Source organism: Simochromis diagramma, unplaced genomic scaffold, assembly GCF_900408965.1.
Source record: "Simochromis diagramma unplaced genomic scaffold, fSimDia1.1 OVJJ01000302.1, whole genome shotgun sequence".
NCBI classification, from domain to species: Eukaryota; Metazoa; Chordata; class Actinopteri; order Cichliformes; family Cichlidae; genus Simochromis; species Simochromis diagramma.
Genome location: NW_024386792.1, coordinates 1,197,570 through 1,213,723, shown reverse-complemented (window position 1 = coordinate 1,213,723; position 16,154 = coordinate 1,197,570). Strand labels below are relative to the sequence as shown.

Here is a 16,154-nt window from a genome sequence, read left to right as displayed (position 1 = left end):
ATCAACCAATCAAATCATTCACAGCCGAAACTGTGGATTTCCATTGGTCCATACGTGAGCCAGGTGACATCTGCCTTCATCATTGGTGACTACACTCACAATAAATAAATAAATCAGCTCTGCATTGGTGAGTGTAGTGACCAACGGCAGGTGATGGTTGGGTTTGAAGGATGAGCAAACTAATCCTGATAACTTACCTTAAAGGTTTGAGCAAACTGTGGCATTTTCTTCACTACTGTGCAAAGATTTCTAAGGCATTTAGTGAAGGCTGATAAAGTGAACAGCTGAAGTGAGTCAGCGTGTCATATACTCACAGCTTTCGGTTTGAAAGGCGGCTGGACTTCCTTATTCTCCAGTTTTTCCCAGTCTATGTAGCGGAAGAAGGCGTGCTCCTTGATGTCTCTCTCACCTTCTGGGCCGCAGCCCAGACGCTTAGCCGGGTGTTTGGTCATCAGCTAGAGATTACACACAGACATACAATGCAAGATGAGTCGTATTCGTTTAGTCTTTTTAAAACGGACCCATAATCAATCTGTAGCATGTATGCATTACATAAAGGCAGCATTTTTAAATTAAAACACAGCAATGCAGAGTCATTATGTCATGCAAAATATTATTAATGAGATGAAAAACAGTGATCTTTATTAATGTGTACTGTAACTATTTAACGCATTAGTAAACAAATAAAAAGATATCACAGATGAGGAGGTGTGGAGGCCAAATAAACAAGTACAATCATCGTTTGCTGCCACGAGCTGTTAAGAGGCAGTTCAGCCTCACTGCTGGAGGGTGCGCACTAACACGCAGCAGCCTTTATAATATGACGAACCCTCCAGTGCTCAGAGTGAAAAACAAGCAGAGGTTTCAGGGGCCACATTAGGAGTTACCCTGCATGTATGCGCATACAAGCATGTTTTCTTACCCCCTTGCAGATAGCAACTGCTTCTTTGGACATGGATTTAGGGTATGAGACGTGATGCTCCATGATGGACTGGAAAAGCTCATCTTCATCTTCACCATCGAAAGGCGGCTAGAGAGGCACAAATGCAGACCCTTTTTTTAGTTGTTGTTTTGGTAAAATAATAATAATAATAATAATAATAATAATAATTTAAGAGGGTAAGCAGTAGATGAATACAAACCTGTCCAGCAAGCATTTCATAAAGCAGGACTCCAAAAGCCCACCAGTCCACAGACTTCCCATAAGGCTGATAGGCTATGATCTGCAAGAGAAAGAATAGGGTTGCAATCAATGTCTGAAAGATTAAAATAAACCAATCGACAACTAGACAGTGGCTAACCCGTAAAACACACCTCTGGAGCGATGTAGTCTGGCGTCCCGCAAAAAGTCTTTGTGGTAACGCCATCAAGCATGTTTTCTTTACACATTCCAAAATCTGCAATCTTTATATGGCCCTCAGAGTCCAGCATCACATTGTCCAGCTTCAGATCCCTGCAAAAACATCCAAACGCACAGATGTTACTCACATCTGTAAACTAAAAGGGACCAGAAACTACACGCGAGTAGCCGAGCTGATTCAAAAACCATCTCACCGATACACAATGCCCTTGGAGTGAAGGAAGAACAGGCCGATGGCAATCTCAGCAGCATAGAACCTAAAACAGAGGCAAACATCCGTCTTTAACTGTAAGGTGCGTTTGGTGATGCTCTGATCTCTCCTATTGAAGCCCTTCAGAGAGGTTAAAGTGTGCCTCATGCATTTTCATTTTTTTAAGCACCACGAATGACAAAAACATCAACATTTGTAAGTATAACATACAAAATGCATAAAAAGTTCATTTTATAACAGTTTTGGCTGCCACTTTAAGTAATGTATAACCTTTCTGAGCTGCAGAGCTTTTACTGCAAAGGAACTCGTCTCTCCTCATACACGGATCTGCGCAAGTGTTAAAACAGGAAGTACCTGTTAACCTGTCATCTGGTAAAGGTTTATCTTGACCTTAAGTTTGCACAGTCTTTAACAAAGATGCCAGCATTATGTGAAGACCAGCTGCTGAGTGCATGAATGTAAATACAGACAGTTAAGGATTATGTGACAACAGTGGCAGAAAAAGGTAGGTGCTGCTTCATCCCTGTAGCTAACACCGGAGCTATGTTAGCAAAGCTTTGAGGTGGAATACACAGTTTAACTCGCCATCTGTTTAAACATTTCCTATTAAGGGCATGTTTTGATTGTGCTTGTGTAAACACCATGTGTGTAGATACAGGCTGAGAAATAGCTCTGTTAACTTGCATTATGTAATGTCATGCTAATTAGCCACGTGCACATGTTGCTTACGTTAATGAGCCAAGTGGAGCGGTGGTAGTTAGTCCCTAAGATTCCCTGAGCTGTTATGTTTATTGGGCACATATTACACTTTTCTTTTTTTTTTCCTCAATCATGCAGTACGGGAAATAAAATGAAACTACCATAAAAATAAAGACTGTTCATTTCTTTTATAAGTGAACAAGGGGGGTCAAATTTCTTTTTTCTCCAGCTATATATGAAGATAAAATGGCAATTTTTTATCTCACTCAATGTAAGTCAAAAGCTCTTCTTTCAGACTAAACACTGAGTCAATGAGAACAGATATGTTTAATGAGGTCATCACAGGAACACAGCTGTTCAAACCTTCTGTTTGCAAGATGGAGCCAATCAAAGTGTGGCTGACTTAATGGAAGGAAGAGGAGAGCCAAAACTACTCGTTTGAGACAGTGAATTAACTGACGAGCTGCACCGAGATCCAGTAATGTATAAAAAAGGATTATTTGGAATTGTGAATATGCAAAGTTATCTTAGTCCTGAAGTGCGATTTGGAGATCTGGAGTATTGTTGCATCACTTATAAGTAAGAAAGCAAGAACAGACGAGGAGAAGCAAAAACAAGATAATAATGGTGGCACATCAACTTTGATGTGAAACTAAACTTATTAGTTAAGGAAAGGCAATGTCTGGATGCCAAATTCTGTTTTGTTAATCACCATTGAGTTTCTTAAGTGGGGGATTGTTTAAGAGCATCGAAATGCTTGATTCTCTTCTAGATTTGATCAAACTCACTGTCTGTGTGTGTGTGTGTGTGTGTGTGTGTGTGTGTGTGCGCGCGCGCGCGCGCATGCATGCATGCACTCACACAGCATGAGGCTCCTTAAACTTGCCGGCCTGTTGGATATGGTACATAAGGTCTCCTCCATTAATATACTCCATGACAAAATACAATCGGTCCTAGGAGCAATAAAGAAGAAGCAGGAGACCAGAAGAGAGGAATAAATTATTCAGAATCACAGTTTACCGACAGGCTGATAATTACACAGTTCAAATTTACACAGTAAACAGACCAAAGCAAACAAACCATGGAAAGCACTCTGATAACATTATAAAAGATAAGAAAGAAGCTGGTCTCGCTTCAAGCTGTCTCACCATGGTTTGGAAGCATGAGTGCAGCTGAGTGAGGAAAGGTGGTTTTCCTGACAGGGCGAGGACTCTCTTCTCCACCATGGTGCACTCCACGTCATCGTCTTGGATCACCACGTCTTTTTTCAGGATTTTGATGGCGTACAACTCATCTGTGCCTTTCCTCTCAGCCAGCATCACCTTTGAGGGAGTCAACCAAAGGAAATCAGTGAGTTTTAAAGAGATTTCATTCTGCCCACCGGCTGCCATGTTTACATCAGAAACATCACATTTCTACTGACGCGTGCCCCACCTTGCCGAAGCTGCCCTTGCCCAGAACCATGATGAAGTTGAAATCTGAGAGCTTGACGCGGTCCTGATTGCCGTTGCTGTCGTACTTGCACACCGAGGAGGAAGAAGAGGAGTCAGTGGGCTTCCCTGGACCCACTCTCGCTCTCTAGAGAGAGAATTAAAATGGGGAAGAAGTAGTTTATTAGAGAACAAGAAATAGGCAAGAGCACAAATTAAACCAGTCGTCATTCTCGTCGATTTCTGTGAGTCTTACCTCAAACCTTTGCCGTAGCTCCTCATTACCGTCCTCTCCATCTGGCTGGACGGGGACATTAAAGTATTCTCCTTCCTCCTGGGACAGCAGCTTAAACCTAAACCCCAGAATGAAAGCAGAGCATTGCCAGACAAAATCCAGGATTATCACCAGACTATGACAACAAAGCCTCCTAAACATTCACACCCCTGCACGTCCTGCCTGTATCATTTCTAGTTACACCTGTGTAATTTTCTCACCATCCATCTATCCCTTGTTTCTGTAGCTCTGAGATCCCAAAGGACAGTGATCCCATGAAGTCATTCCTGCTGGTCAAATCCCAGTCCCAGACCTCTACTGACAGACGGCGGTCCTTGTCAGTTTCTTTGAGGTTGCTAAAAGGAAAAAAATGGAGGACAGTCAAATGGAAGATAAAGCGCGTTCCTAATATAACTAAAAATGAAAACCTGAGATCACAGTCCTCTCATCTCTCTCTGTACAAACTTAAAAACAATGCAGCAAATCACAGTTTTTCATACCTTTCCTACCCGAGAATAGCTCGAAAAACAACGAGCACAAACAGGAGGAGGAGAGAGGACTGGGTCACGAGCTCCAGTTAGCTTTGCACATATGCGACTCAAAACGAGGCCAAGTGAGTAACTTTAATCAAAAGGCAAGTTATGTTCAACAAAAAGGTGTCTCACAAAGTGAAGGTCTCGTTCCACGTGGGGTTGAGGGAGCATTTGATGGTCTTTGTCTTCTGCTTGCTCTCACTCTTGGGATCGGGAATCAGCTTGAGCTTGACGTAGGGGTCTGACAGGCCGTTGGGATCCATGGGCACCAGGTTCTTAGCCTCTTTGACTGTGGGGGGGGGGGGGGGTTGAGGACATGAATACAAATAAGTGCCAGAAGAAGATCCCAAGATAAAACACACTTTTAGACTGTCCGCAATTTGTCCTTTCCCAAAGTGTTAGCGCAACCCATCCATGTCTAAAGCTTCAGCCTGCCCTAAATAACTCTGGCCACATTAGACAACACTTAACAACAGTTTAGTTTCTGTTCCATAATCAATCCACAGCTGTCTGAAAGGGAGCGCTGGCACGTGGCTGCATGCCCCAGTGGCAATGTGGGTCAATCGTTGGATCATTGATCAACTAATGGAGTTTCCGGTTTTAGTCTTAGGCTGGCAGAGAGCTTTGAGAGGCACTCAGTGCGCTCGTGTGTGTGGGAGCACTCACTGGTGACGGTGAGAGTGTCGTCAGTGATCTGCGCAGAGATGTGGATGCGTCCTCGCCTTTCCGTGTGATCCGTCCCGCACAGGCTCGGGACGTTGGCGACACATCGCTTGTGGATGTTCATCATACAGTCTGAACAGAGAGAGAGAGGAAAATTGTGCAGGTTGGTTATGAATCACAATCATCACAGTCTGTCTAACATGTGACAGTCTGTGCCCTAAACCCCCCCAAAGTAATTACCGGAAGGCTTTCAGTGCCTTATTGCCAGATTAAAAGAGATTTAAGGGCTGCACCCTAACAGACACGGGGGGCTTAAAAAATTAATCAAAAAAAACAAAGAGGTAAATTTGGAGACAGTTAGATAATAAGTAAAAATATGCTGGGTACTTAAAGTAATGAAAACTATTGAACTCTCAGATCCCGAACACCAGACCAAATATCACCCATACTCGTTAGGTCAGAGCAACCAGAGATGTGACCTCACCCACCCCCAAAGCCATCCTATAGTCCCTGACATATGTAAATAAAAACAGATCCATCCATCAAATCCATACTTTCTTCATAGTAGAACACAGAAAAACATCAAATGTACCATTTTAAGAAAAATATACTGGCTCATTATGAATTTGATAGGAGCAACACTTCTCAATACAGGGGCATGTCTACCACTGTAGCAACAGCAAGTCTGCAAACATCTGAGATCAGAGGATGCTCCAAATCCTTTCAGTTGGTGAACTGGACTGCAGGGAGACAAGTTCAGCACCTGGGCTCCTCTGCTATGGAGCCAATGATGTTGTAATAGCTGTAATATGAGGTTTAGCATTGTCTTGGTGAAATATGCAGGGCCTCACCTGTAGAAGATGTCATCTGATGTTGCCTTTCTAGTTGTGCAAGCTGCCAAATTCCATATACAGTAATGCACTCCAATACAATTAGAGATGGAGGCTTTTTGAACTGAGCACTGATGACAAGCCGGATGGTCTGCAGGATGTGGCGTCCACGTTTTCCAAAATAAATTTCAGACTTTGATTCGTCTGACCACAGAACAGGTTTCCACTTTGCCTCAGTCCATTTTAAATGAACCTTGGCCCAGAGAAAATGCCTGAGGGCCGAAGAGCACCAACACTAAAGCCATGTGTTGTATACACAGGTTGGTCAGAACAGTTTAAAAATTTGTCTTCGGTAATAAAAGGCACAGCTAAACATTAAATCTGGACAGTGAGAGTAGAACACAGTTTAAGCAAAACTCATTATTTTACAGACTAGTAAGTGGGAAACAATTTGATCAATGCAAGAACACAGACAAGTCTAATAACCCTTGGTCATTTCTCGGTACGTCCACTAGATGGCAGACATTTCTGATGTACCACATTTTGCTCCACTCTGTTGAATCAGTGGGTGGTGTTGAGGTTCTGAAGGTGGAGAGTGAGAAGTTAATCTCTTGCTCTCTGTAGGTTTTCTTTTCCATTAACAATAATGTTTCTGTGACCGTGGATTTCAATGTATTATCTCCAACAGGCACTAAACACACCCATGAGAACCATTAATCCATTAAAAGACTGTAAACCTTGAAGACTACTTGTGCTTGTCTGCCAACACTTACAGAAATAAGTCTCATCTTCTGTATGATAATTATACATTTACAATTAATGAACAACTCGAGTGTTTCTATGGATTAATAAATAACCAAACCCGCTTGTAAATTATGTCAAATAAGGTACTCTAGTATTTTCATGATGCAAAGTCAAAGCACAATGAGGAAACATCTGCCCACTAAATAATGCTGGCCTGAGTATAGCATTGCAGAGAGGTAACCTACTTCCTCTTCGTGCCAACACAAACAGTTTGTGACACAACTAAAGAAATGGAGGGGGGAAAATATTATGAGCAGCTTGATTATTGTGAAGTATGCATGCAAACTGCAGTCAGTGTTCAGCAGTGGAAGCTTTAACTTTAGCTGGAGCTGTAGCAATATGTGTGTCATTAATGTTGTAAAGCATTAACGACAGAGTGAAGCTTCTGTAGTAGAAAAACTGATCAGGACAGGAAAAGAACTGATAAATCTGATATCAGATCAGATATAATCTAACGAACATCAGTTTCAGCATAAACTTTTATTGTCAAATGAAAAGCTTCTAGATGACAGAAATGTTGATCTTTGCCCGAGTATCCTGTGCTGCACTCTATGCTGCAACAGCATTAGTTTTTTCGCCCGTGCTCATCTACATTGTGAAAAACTGAACACACTGAATTTGCCTTTTTTTTTTTTAACCACAGAAGTGAAGAAATCTCAAAAACCTGAAACTTGTGGCCAATTCCTCAAGTCTTCCTCTTTCTTTCTTTTTTTTTTTACACCATCTCGTAAATGTGAGAAACAACCAGATTTCATTTTCTAAACGTAGTCTACTTCCATACAAGTATCAAATCACCCAATCACATGGCAGCAACTCAGTGCTCTTAGGCATGCAGACATGGTCAACACGGTCTGCTTAAGTTCAAGCCAAGAATGAGGAAGAAACAAAATTTAAATGTTTCTCAATGAGGCAGGGTTGTTGGTGCAAAACTGACTGGTGTGAGTATTTTAGAAACTGCTGATATGCTGGGATTTTCCCACATAGTCAAAAAAATGAGAAAAAATATCCAGTAAGCGGAAGTTGTCTGGGTGAAAATGCCTTGTTGAGCTCAGAGGAGAATGGCCAGACTGCTTTGAGCTGAGAGGAAGGCAACAGTTACTCAAATCCCCACTTGTTACATTCAAGGTATACAGAAGAGCATCTCTGCAGAAGAGCCTCACATTGAAGCAGATTGGCTGCAGCAGCAGAAGACCACACCAGAGGACATTTTTTAGTTAAGTACAGAAAACCACGGCTATAGTTAACACGGGTTCACCAAAATAAGACAAGAGAAAATCAGAAAATAAATGTTGTCTGGTCGGATGAGTCCTGATTTCTGCTGCGTTATTCAGATGCTCGGTAGATGAGCATCAATACTCTCATGTCATTATTGACCAGTATCTCTGAGAAATGTTTCCAGCACCTGTGCCACAAAGAATTAAGGCACCTATAAAGGGAAATGGGGGTCCATCTCAGTACTAGCAAGGTTTAAAAAGAGCGTAAAATGCAAGCTTCTAAAGCACAAGGCTTCCTTTCTGAAACACAGGCAGATATTCATGTACTTACGGTCACATTTCATTCCCTGGTGTATCAGCCCGTACAGGAGGGAGCCACAGTGGTCACAGAAGGTGGGGCTTGAGTAAGTGTGGACCCTAAACTTGTGTTTACTACGAGGATCCTGTAAAGAGGAGACAGAAGATGCTTGAGTACAATTATATTCAAGTAACTCAGACTATTTCGGGTTGTTAAAAGATTTAAAGCTGCAAGGTTAGGTGTTCTCAGTTGTCCTGTTGGTCGGCATTTAAAGCCTGGACTCAGCTAAATTACAAGAAAAGGGGTTCTCAATTTCCTCTAACAGGTTCTTAATCATAATGTGTTTAATTTGCAAACCCACATGGATGCAAAAATAAAGTATATGGACAGCAGAACATTTCAGTCAGTGACTGATGATGAATCATTTTAAACCATGCGATATATCACGGCGCAAAAAAAAAATAAATCATATGATCTCCACTCCCCATGGCAGGGATTAGCCATAAGTAGATGACTTACAGTACTGATTTTCTGATTTTCTCCAGAGTAAAGCCTTTAAATGTTTAAATATTTTACGGGAAAACAAAAAAACTAATGTGAGCATGAGAGACCAAGAGATAGAGATGGAAAACTGAGTGAATTTGGAGGATGCACAAAAATAGGTAACAACAGCACTGGTGATATAACAAAAACAAAGAGCGGAGTTTGAGATTAATAAACATCAGTGACATGAATTTAAAATTAATTCAAACCCACAAATGGTGTGTGTGTGCGTGTGTGCGTGAGTGAAAGAGAGTGAGATATTGGGTCATTAACCTGATGCAGCCAGCCAGCACATTCTCCTATACTGACGTGTCTGAATGTGATTTGTGGCTGACATGTCAGCAGGAGTAAGGCTAGGAGGTTAGGGCTGTGTGTGTGTGTGTGTGTGTGTGTGTGTGTGTGTGTGTGTGTGTGTGTGTGTGTGTGTGTGTGTGTGTGTGTGTGTGTGTGTGTTCGTTCAGGTTAAATATTTTTTAAATGCATGAAGCTGTTCTGCTGTTGAATAATGGTTATTAATAAAATGAGCATGGTCAGCACTGGGTTTTGTTTTGCTAATGTGCTGTTTATTGAACACACACACACACACACACACACACACACACACACACACACACACACACACACCTGTGCACGAACAGAGGTGTGTGTGTCTGACCTTTGCTTTCAGGTCTGACTAAAAATAAGGAGTAAAGGATCGAATAATCAAGCTGTGTAGATGTTTTATTCGTGCACAAGTGTGGGTGTTTACTTTCTTTATACTTACATCGGAGGCAGGTCCTTTGTCGGCCCCCGGACAGGAGAAGGTGACAAATTCATGACAGCGCTTATGGACCACAAAACAGCACACTGGGGAGAGGGAAAAAAGTGAAAATCAGCTCGGGCTTCTTTGCGGTGCCAAATAAGGCGACACAATAACAACACTGAGATAAATCAATATGTCAATTATGTGGCATTAGTCACTGCAAAAAAAGCTCCTCGTATTTCAGCAGTTCACATGCATTTCTTTCTTGCTTCCAACATCTATAGTTATTCTTTGCTTCAGTTTAGATGATTTTAAATTTAACCACAGCATGGTGGGAAGTCTAATAATCACGCCCAGTAACATTAAAGCTGCCACAGGAAACTTCCCATGTTAGAAGCTTCAAATGGCAGCAGGCAGTATAGCTGGTGATTTGACTGCTTGTTCCTGCTTGCTGCTTGAAATTATTCAGTGTAGCGACTGAAATAAACAGTTCATACTTGCATCCTTATATAGCACATGGCAGCTAGTAGGAAATAAATCCTGTTAGAGGGAAACTAGAAAGACAAAAAGTGCTTAAGATCTTCTGATCTTCACTCATTGCCGGGTAACGCAATACAAGAATTTGTGTCTTATTTAAAGATAATCATAGAACAAAATGTGAATTTTTGTAACAAAGCTGGTTATTTTCTCAGTCATTAAAATATCAGAAAGTACCCATCACAAACTTATAGTCAAACAAACAGTCCAACCCGACGACGTTTAGTTCACAATCTGAATCTTGTTGGCGGGAAAAGCAGAAATACTTTGTTACTGTACAGCATGCTTATTTAAATGAACACCCCAACATAATACTATTTAAGACTGTGGCTCAGTTGAACACCCTATTAGTCTTATATAGATCAAAAAAAGAGAGCTATCAATTAACATCCAGAAGCTGGTTGAGTTGGGAGCAAATGACGAGGAACACAGACAAAAATGTAATTTTAAACATCGGTTTACAAGAACAAATCTCTCCTTCAGTTTATGTTATAAAGTTATGGATAGGGATGTCACCAGAACTGGGACTGATGGTACCTTTAGATTTAAAAAAAACTGAAAGCATTTTAAAATTAAAGCTGGTATATGCACCGAGTAGGATTGTCCACAAAATCTGCACTAACTTATAATAGAAATCACCATCAGATTAAATATTCACTTGCAGCAGAACTGGTACCAACATTACTGTCATCACCTCAGCCAGCTGACACACAAACGTCACACAGCCCCTCCCCTCACTAGCAGCTGAACTGCTGTTGAAGCATCTTCAGACATCCCGATCTGTGAGGTCAAGAAAGCTAAAGTATTAAACAGCTATTAATATTAACTGCCAGTATTAATAGCTGCATTAGCTGTCTGTTATCATTTTGTTACGGATAACACAATTATTTGTGTCCAAAGTGAGTTACATTTCTCTTAAAGTACCAGACTGAAGCAACAAAAAGTCTACCAGCAGCTAGACAGAAACAGTGGCAGCCTACCTTAATAAATCTATCTGATCAGCAACGAAATATGGTGTCAAGTTACCAGAAGCACAGGAAATAAACAGGGCTGAAAGTCAATACATTTAATCCAACCAATATTGTTTTATCTTTATTTATCCTTTGTCATTCTTTCCATGTGTTATTGAATCCGTAAAATGGTATTGAGTTTGAAATTCTAGCATTGTGACGACCTTCTTGCTCCTCTTGGGGGTTGGAGTGGGATGGGAATTTTTGTTGGGTAGATTTGGAAGTGGAAGTGAGCAATTTTGAGGTATCTGCAGTTTATCTGAATATTTACTTTTCTGACCGCTTTTGACTTTAACACAAACATCTCTGCTTTCTACTACTTGGATTTTCAAAATAAGATCCTTCATTTATATCGTGTTTGTGGGAAGTTGTTTCATGCCACTGCACATCTTCCCTAAAGCAGGCCAATTTGAACCTAAAGATAAGGAGTAATAGCACAATGTGCTTATTGCTGATGTAAAAGAAGTCAAGTTGAAGAGGAAAAAAAAAACAAAAAAAAACAAACCCCCAGAGTAAAGAAGCTAAAGTTAAAGGACGAGCTAGAAAAAAATATCCCTGAAAGAGCTGCTTTTCATTTTTATACTTTAAGTTCGTTTCAGCACCTGTGCTTTTTCACTTTTATTCAGTTAAAGAAGTTCAGTCAGTACCTAAAACTCTAACAATATCTTTTAAAATAACTATTAGTGTATCTACTCGAGAGAAAAATGTCTGCCAATTTACCAACTCTGCAGCGCTGGGAATATCTACATTTGCTCTGGACCTAGCTGCTCAAATTTGTTTTTGTTTTGTTTTTTTCAGTTTGAATTTAGTTATTTGCTTATTAAAAAAAACTATTCTCAAGTTAATTTTTGTGTTCTATATTTGGTATCCCTGTTGGTACAATATCGTGACAAATACGAGTGACAGCGAGTCAACACACGCTCATATCCATTCAGCTCAGTTCAGTTCTATGTTGTTTCGTTGACTTCGTCATTTGCCAGCAGAAGCTAGCAGCAGTGCAAATGAAACAGAGGAGGCTAACAGCAGAGGGAGGTATTGCACGTTGCCACATCAGTAGCTATTGTTAGTGTACTAGTGCTCAAAGTCATTCTTAAGATTTCTCTCTGTTTTTGACGCTCACTCTCAAAATGTTCAGGGAGAGAAACACTACTTTGGACGTTGGTTAGGTTAAACGCTTGCTGTTTGGAAGCTTTTATTATACTTATTTTAACATAACATGTCGTCCTCCGCTTGATTCAATTTCATTTTATACGTCAACTTTACATACACGACGTGTTTTAGGAGGAAAAAGGAGAAAGAAAAACTTCTGTATCTGTGTTTGAGCGCTGCTATGACTTGAATTAAGCTAGTCCAAATAAAATGAAGAGTAACACTAGAACGCTTCAATTGCACACTAATACCAACAACTGGGTGTTCATTTTTATCCATTCATCTCTAACATTTTTTTCATTTACAAAGAAAAGTTGTTTACATAAATCCTGATGTTGCCTTATGTATAAAAGAAAGATTCCCAGTCTCTTCTTCACAGTGGAGATTGCAGTTTGTTAATTATATTTACTGTGGCAGATACCCACAGTTAAGGTATAGGTACTGGATTGCAACAGGGGAGAAAAAAACAAACAAAAAAACAAAACAAAAAAAAACCTATATTGGTGCATCCCTAACAGAAACCCGACACTTTAAGTCTCCCTGGGTCTCACAAATTTCCATCTCCATGAACCAACACTGGGTAAGCTAGCTGCATGTTGCCTCTTTTTCAACATTATGTGCAAATTTAGAACACAGTGTTTGTTTAAAAGCACAAAAAACAAACAAACACAACAAACATGGTGATAATTTGACTAAAAAAAATAAAAGCAGATTCTACATTGTTATTTATAGTAATGATGAACGCAAACCAATCGCCATCAACCAAAACTGAGGAGCAAGGCTACTTGATAGTTTCTGGGTTTTTAAGTTGTGCTAGGACAGAAATAGCAATCAACAGGTGTCAAGTGGCAAACCACACACACACACACACACACACACACACACACACACAGGTACTGGGTGTAGGCCTGTGTGGACCAGAAGGTTTTCAATCTGTTTTTGAATGCCAGCACAGATCTAATTAATCTCAGGTCAGTAGGTTTTTTAATCAACCACTGATTCAAAAAAGATTTAAGAAAAAAAAACTAAAGCCAAACTAAAGCTCACAAACAGAAACATCCACGTTTTTGTCTCATTCTCAGACGCAAGTAAAGAGCAGTCACTTTCCACGGATGAAGTAAACAACCGACAGAGAGAGTGGAACAGTTTAGTCTCATCATCAGCACGGTATTTTAAACAAAAACAAAAAATCTTGCACCACTTCCACTTTGAAATGGCTCACAGTGTTATCTAAAAACTGAAATTGGGCATGACAATGGCTCTAACGATCATGACTATGAAAATATTACCTCACTGCAACAAGAGCCAGTTCCTAAAACAGACACACACATGCAGGGTGACATTACGCTGTGCTTTAATCTTAATTATTCACCTTCTCATTACATTTGAATGAGGCACAGCGGCAACTGGAGGCACTTTCCACGGGTTTCTAGCAGTTAAGCAACAGAGTGCTCAAGGCCGTGTGTCCGTGTGAGCGTTTCATTAGAGCAGGAGTGAGGCTGGGCCACATCAGTCCGATTTTAAATCAAACAGACACCACAGTAATAGGGATGGGATGAAGACGGCCCTTCTGTTGCCCTGCACAATGCAAATGAGACCATGAGAGGGGGAAAAAATAGAAGGCGGCAAGACAGGATAGACAAAAAAAAAGAAAAACGAGTGAAGAAGCGGAAGATGTGGGGTTGCACGTCTGTGTGGACCAATTTGAGTTTTAGATCTCTGGAGTGAGGACACTTTTTCGGAAACCTAGCCCGCTCTGATCGAACAGCTGTTTGACAGTTTAGAGGTCGTTTCAGGGTCCGCGTTAAAATTAGTTTTACCTCTGGGGTTTGATAGCCGGGGTTAGGCATTCGGCTGTGACAGTTGGGGTTAGAGTAAAGGGGTCGGGGAATGTGTTATGCCAACGAGGGTCCTCGCAACGATAGGAGCACAAATGTGTGCGTGTGGGCAGGAAGGGATGGGGGCACAGCTGGGTTTGAGGCAATGTGAGGGGGTGGAAATTCATTTGTGTGTTTGCAGCATGTCAGAAAGACAGAAACAGAGAACTGGAGCGGCAGAAAACAGCGAAGAATGCAGATGCACTTTAGAGCCTTTTGTTCATAAATCTGCACTGTCACTCACACACATCTGTGCGCACACACACAAAAAGGTACACACTACTGAAAGACAGGCTTAGTGACCTGGCGAAGGGGTCTTTGCTCTGTTGCTTAGCAACCAGGCTGAGCCCTAGAGTCGAGTCTACACACGCCGCCCAATTTTATCTGACTGATGGCATCAGCAGCGAACCAGAGCCGATCCAAAAAAGATTCCTGCGAAGGACTGCCAGTTTCTCATCAACAGGAGGAGCGCCGGGAAATTCCTCCATCTTGGATGATTACCAGTACACAAAGCACAGACGGGGACACTCATAATCATCCTTCAGGCCTTAACTTGCATGAATAAAATGAAGCATAAAGATAATGCTGTGCTCCTCGATGGCTCTCTAAAGACTCTGGCTGAAGCTGCGTCCAGAAATAAAGTTATGATCTCCTTAATTTGTGGTTGGGAGTTGGAAATATTTGGATTTTTTGTTTGTGTGTGGGGCCGTGACTTAATACCATTTCACCTGTTCCACTAATATCCGTCTACACATACTTCATTGATTAGAGTAGGATAAAATCATTCACCAGTGTATGTGAATGAGATTAACTGTGCTCCACCTGTTCCATTAGCACCACACAATTTTCATTATTGTGGGTTTAAGGCGCCAACTTTTATGGAGTTTAATCCATGTATGAGATTGATGACGCCGATGACCTGTCCAGGGTGTATCCAGCCTAGGACTGGGCGATATGACCCAAAATTCATATTTTGATATTCTTTAGCTGGATGGCGATAAACGATCTATATCTCGATATTTTTTAAAGCCATAAAGTAAGAAGTTATTAACATACAGTGCAGATGTACAAGAAAAAATTACTCAGAAATAAATTATCAGCATTTATTAAATAATAATGCTCCATAAGTAAAATAAAACAATGTTGTTTTTGTGCATAACAAAAAGCTCACAATTGTGCAGTCAAAATGTAAACTAAAAGACGCTGAGCATAATAACAAAGACAGATTTCACAGCTGCTCTGTTCCCAACTTCTACTGCCTGACTGACAGCCTGGAGTTTGAAATCTGCTTCGTAACAGGTGCCATTTATGGTCCTTAAACACATACAGTACGGTAATATTCCGTTGAAGCAGAGTACGTATCACTCCGCGAGGCTCCTCGGTAGCCGTAATGCTCCAACAATCCATCAAGCGGTGCAGCTCCGTAGCTTACCAAAGTCGTACCAAAACATTTTTTGAAAGTTTTCTGAGCGCTGTGTAGCACATAAAATCGTTTCGAGGTCAGTAAACACAACCAGAATTCATACATAAGGCACACGGGATTATAAGGGGCACTGTCGATTTTCAGAAAAATCAAAGGATTGATTTTAAGTGTGCCATATTTTCCAAACAACACGGTAATAACGACGGCCCGCTAGCATGCTCTATCAAAAACAGTGTTTTGTTGTGTATCTGACGGACGAAAGCTAAACCAGTTCCACACCACTGAAGTTGCAGCATTTTTACAAACCAATTCTGATTCATCCGTTTCATTCAACGATCCGCTTTCGCCCTTCTCATTGCTTTTTCCGCTCTTTTCCAAAACAAAGGCACTGCACATGGGCGTTTTACCCATATTCTATCGCAATATTTCATTTTCTTATCGTTGCCCAACATTGGGCTCACAGTATGTTCACGGTACCGTATGGGCTATATCATACCGTTCTGATATAGCCCAGCCCTAACGTGGACTATATCGATATAAACAATATTGTCACATCT

General features: G+C 40.9%; 1 protein-coding gene across 2 annotated transcripts in view; it reads right to left on the bottom strand.

The window, feature by feature from the left end:
• LOC120728659 (protein kinase C beta type-like) overlaps window positions 1-16,154 on the bottom strand; it is a 38,314-nt gene that overhangs the window by 8,014 nt on the left and 14,146 nt on the right. For both annotated transcript variants that reach the window (XM_040023707.1, XM_040023706.1), the window contains exons 3-16: window positions 9,623-9,705; window positions 8,350-8,461; window positions 5,174-5,302; window positions 4,640-4,796; window positions 4,196-4,330; window positions 3,957-4,053; window positions 3,705-3,848; window positions 3,419-3,592; window positions 3,132-3,223; window positions 1,555-1,617; window positions 1,315-1,453; window positions 1,143-1,223; window positions 923-1,030; window positions 315-455 (exon numbers count right to left, since the gene is read on the bottom strand). In XM_040023707.1, the coding sequence (XP_039879641.1) occupies window positions 315-455; window positions 923-1,030; window positions 1,143-1,223; window positions 1,315-1,453; window positions 1,555-1,617; window positions 3,132-3,223; window positions 3,419-3,592; window positions 3,705-3,848; window positions 3,957-4,053; window positions 4,196-4,330; window positions 4,640-4,796; window positions 5,174-5,302; window positions 8,350-8,461; window positions 9,623-9,705 (1,655 nt within the window). The remainder of the gene's footprint in view (window positions 1-314; window positions 456-922; window positions 1,031-1,142; window positions 1,224-1,314; window positions 1,454-1,554; window positions 1,618-3,131; window positions 3,224-3,418; window positions 3,593-3,704; window positions 3,849-3,956; window positions 4,054-4,195; window positions 4,331-4,639; window positions 4,797-5,173; window positions 5,303-8,349; window positions 8,462-9,622; window positions 9,706-16,154) is intronic.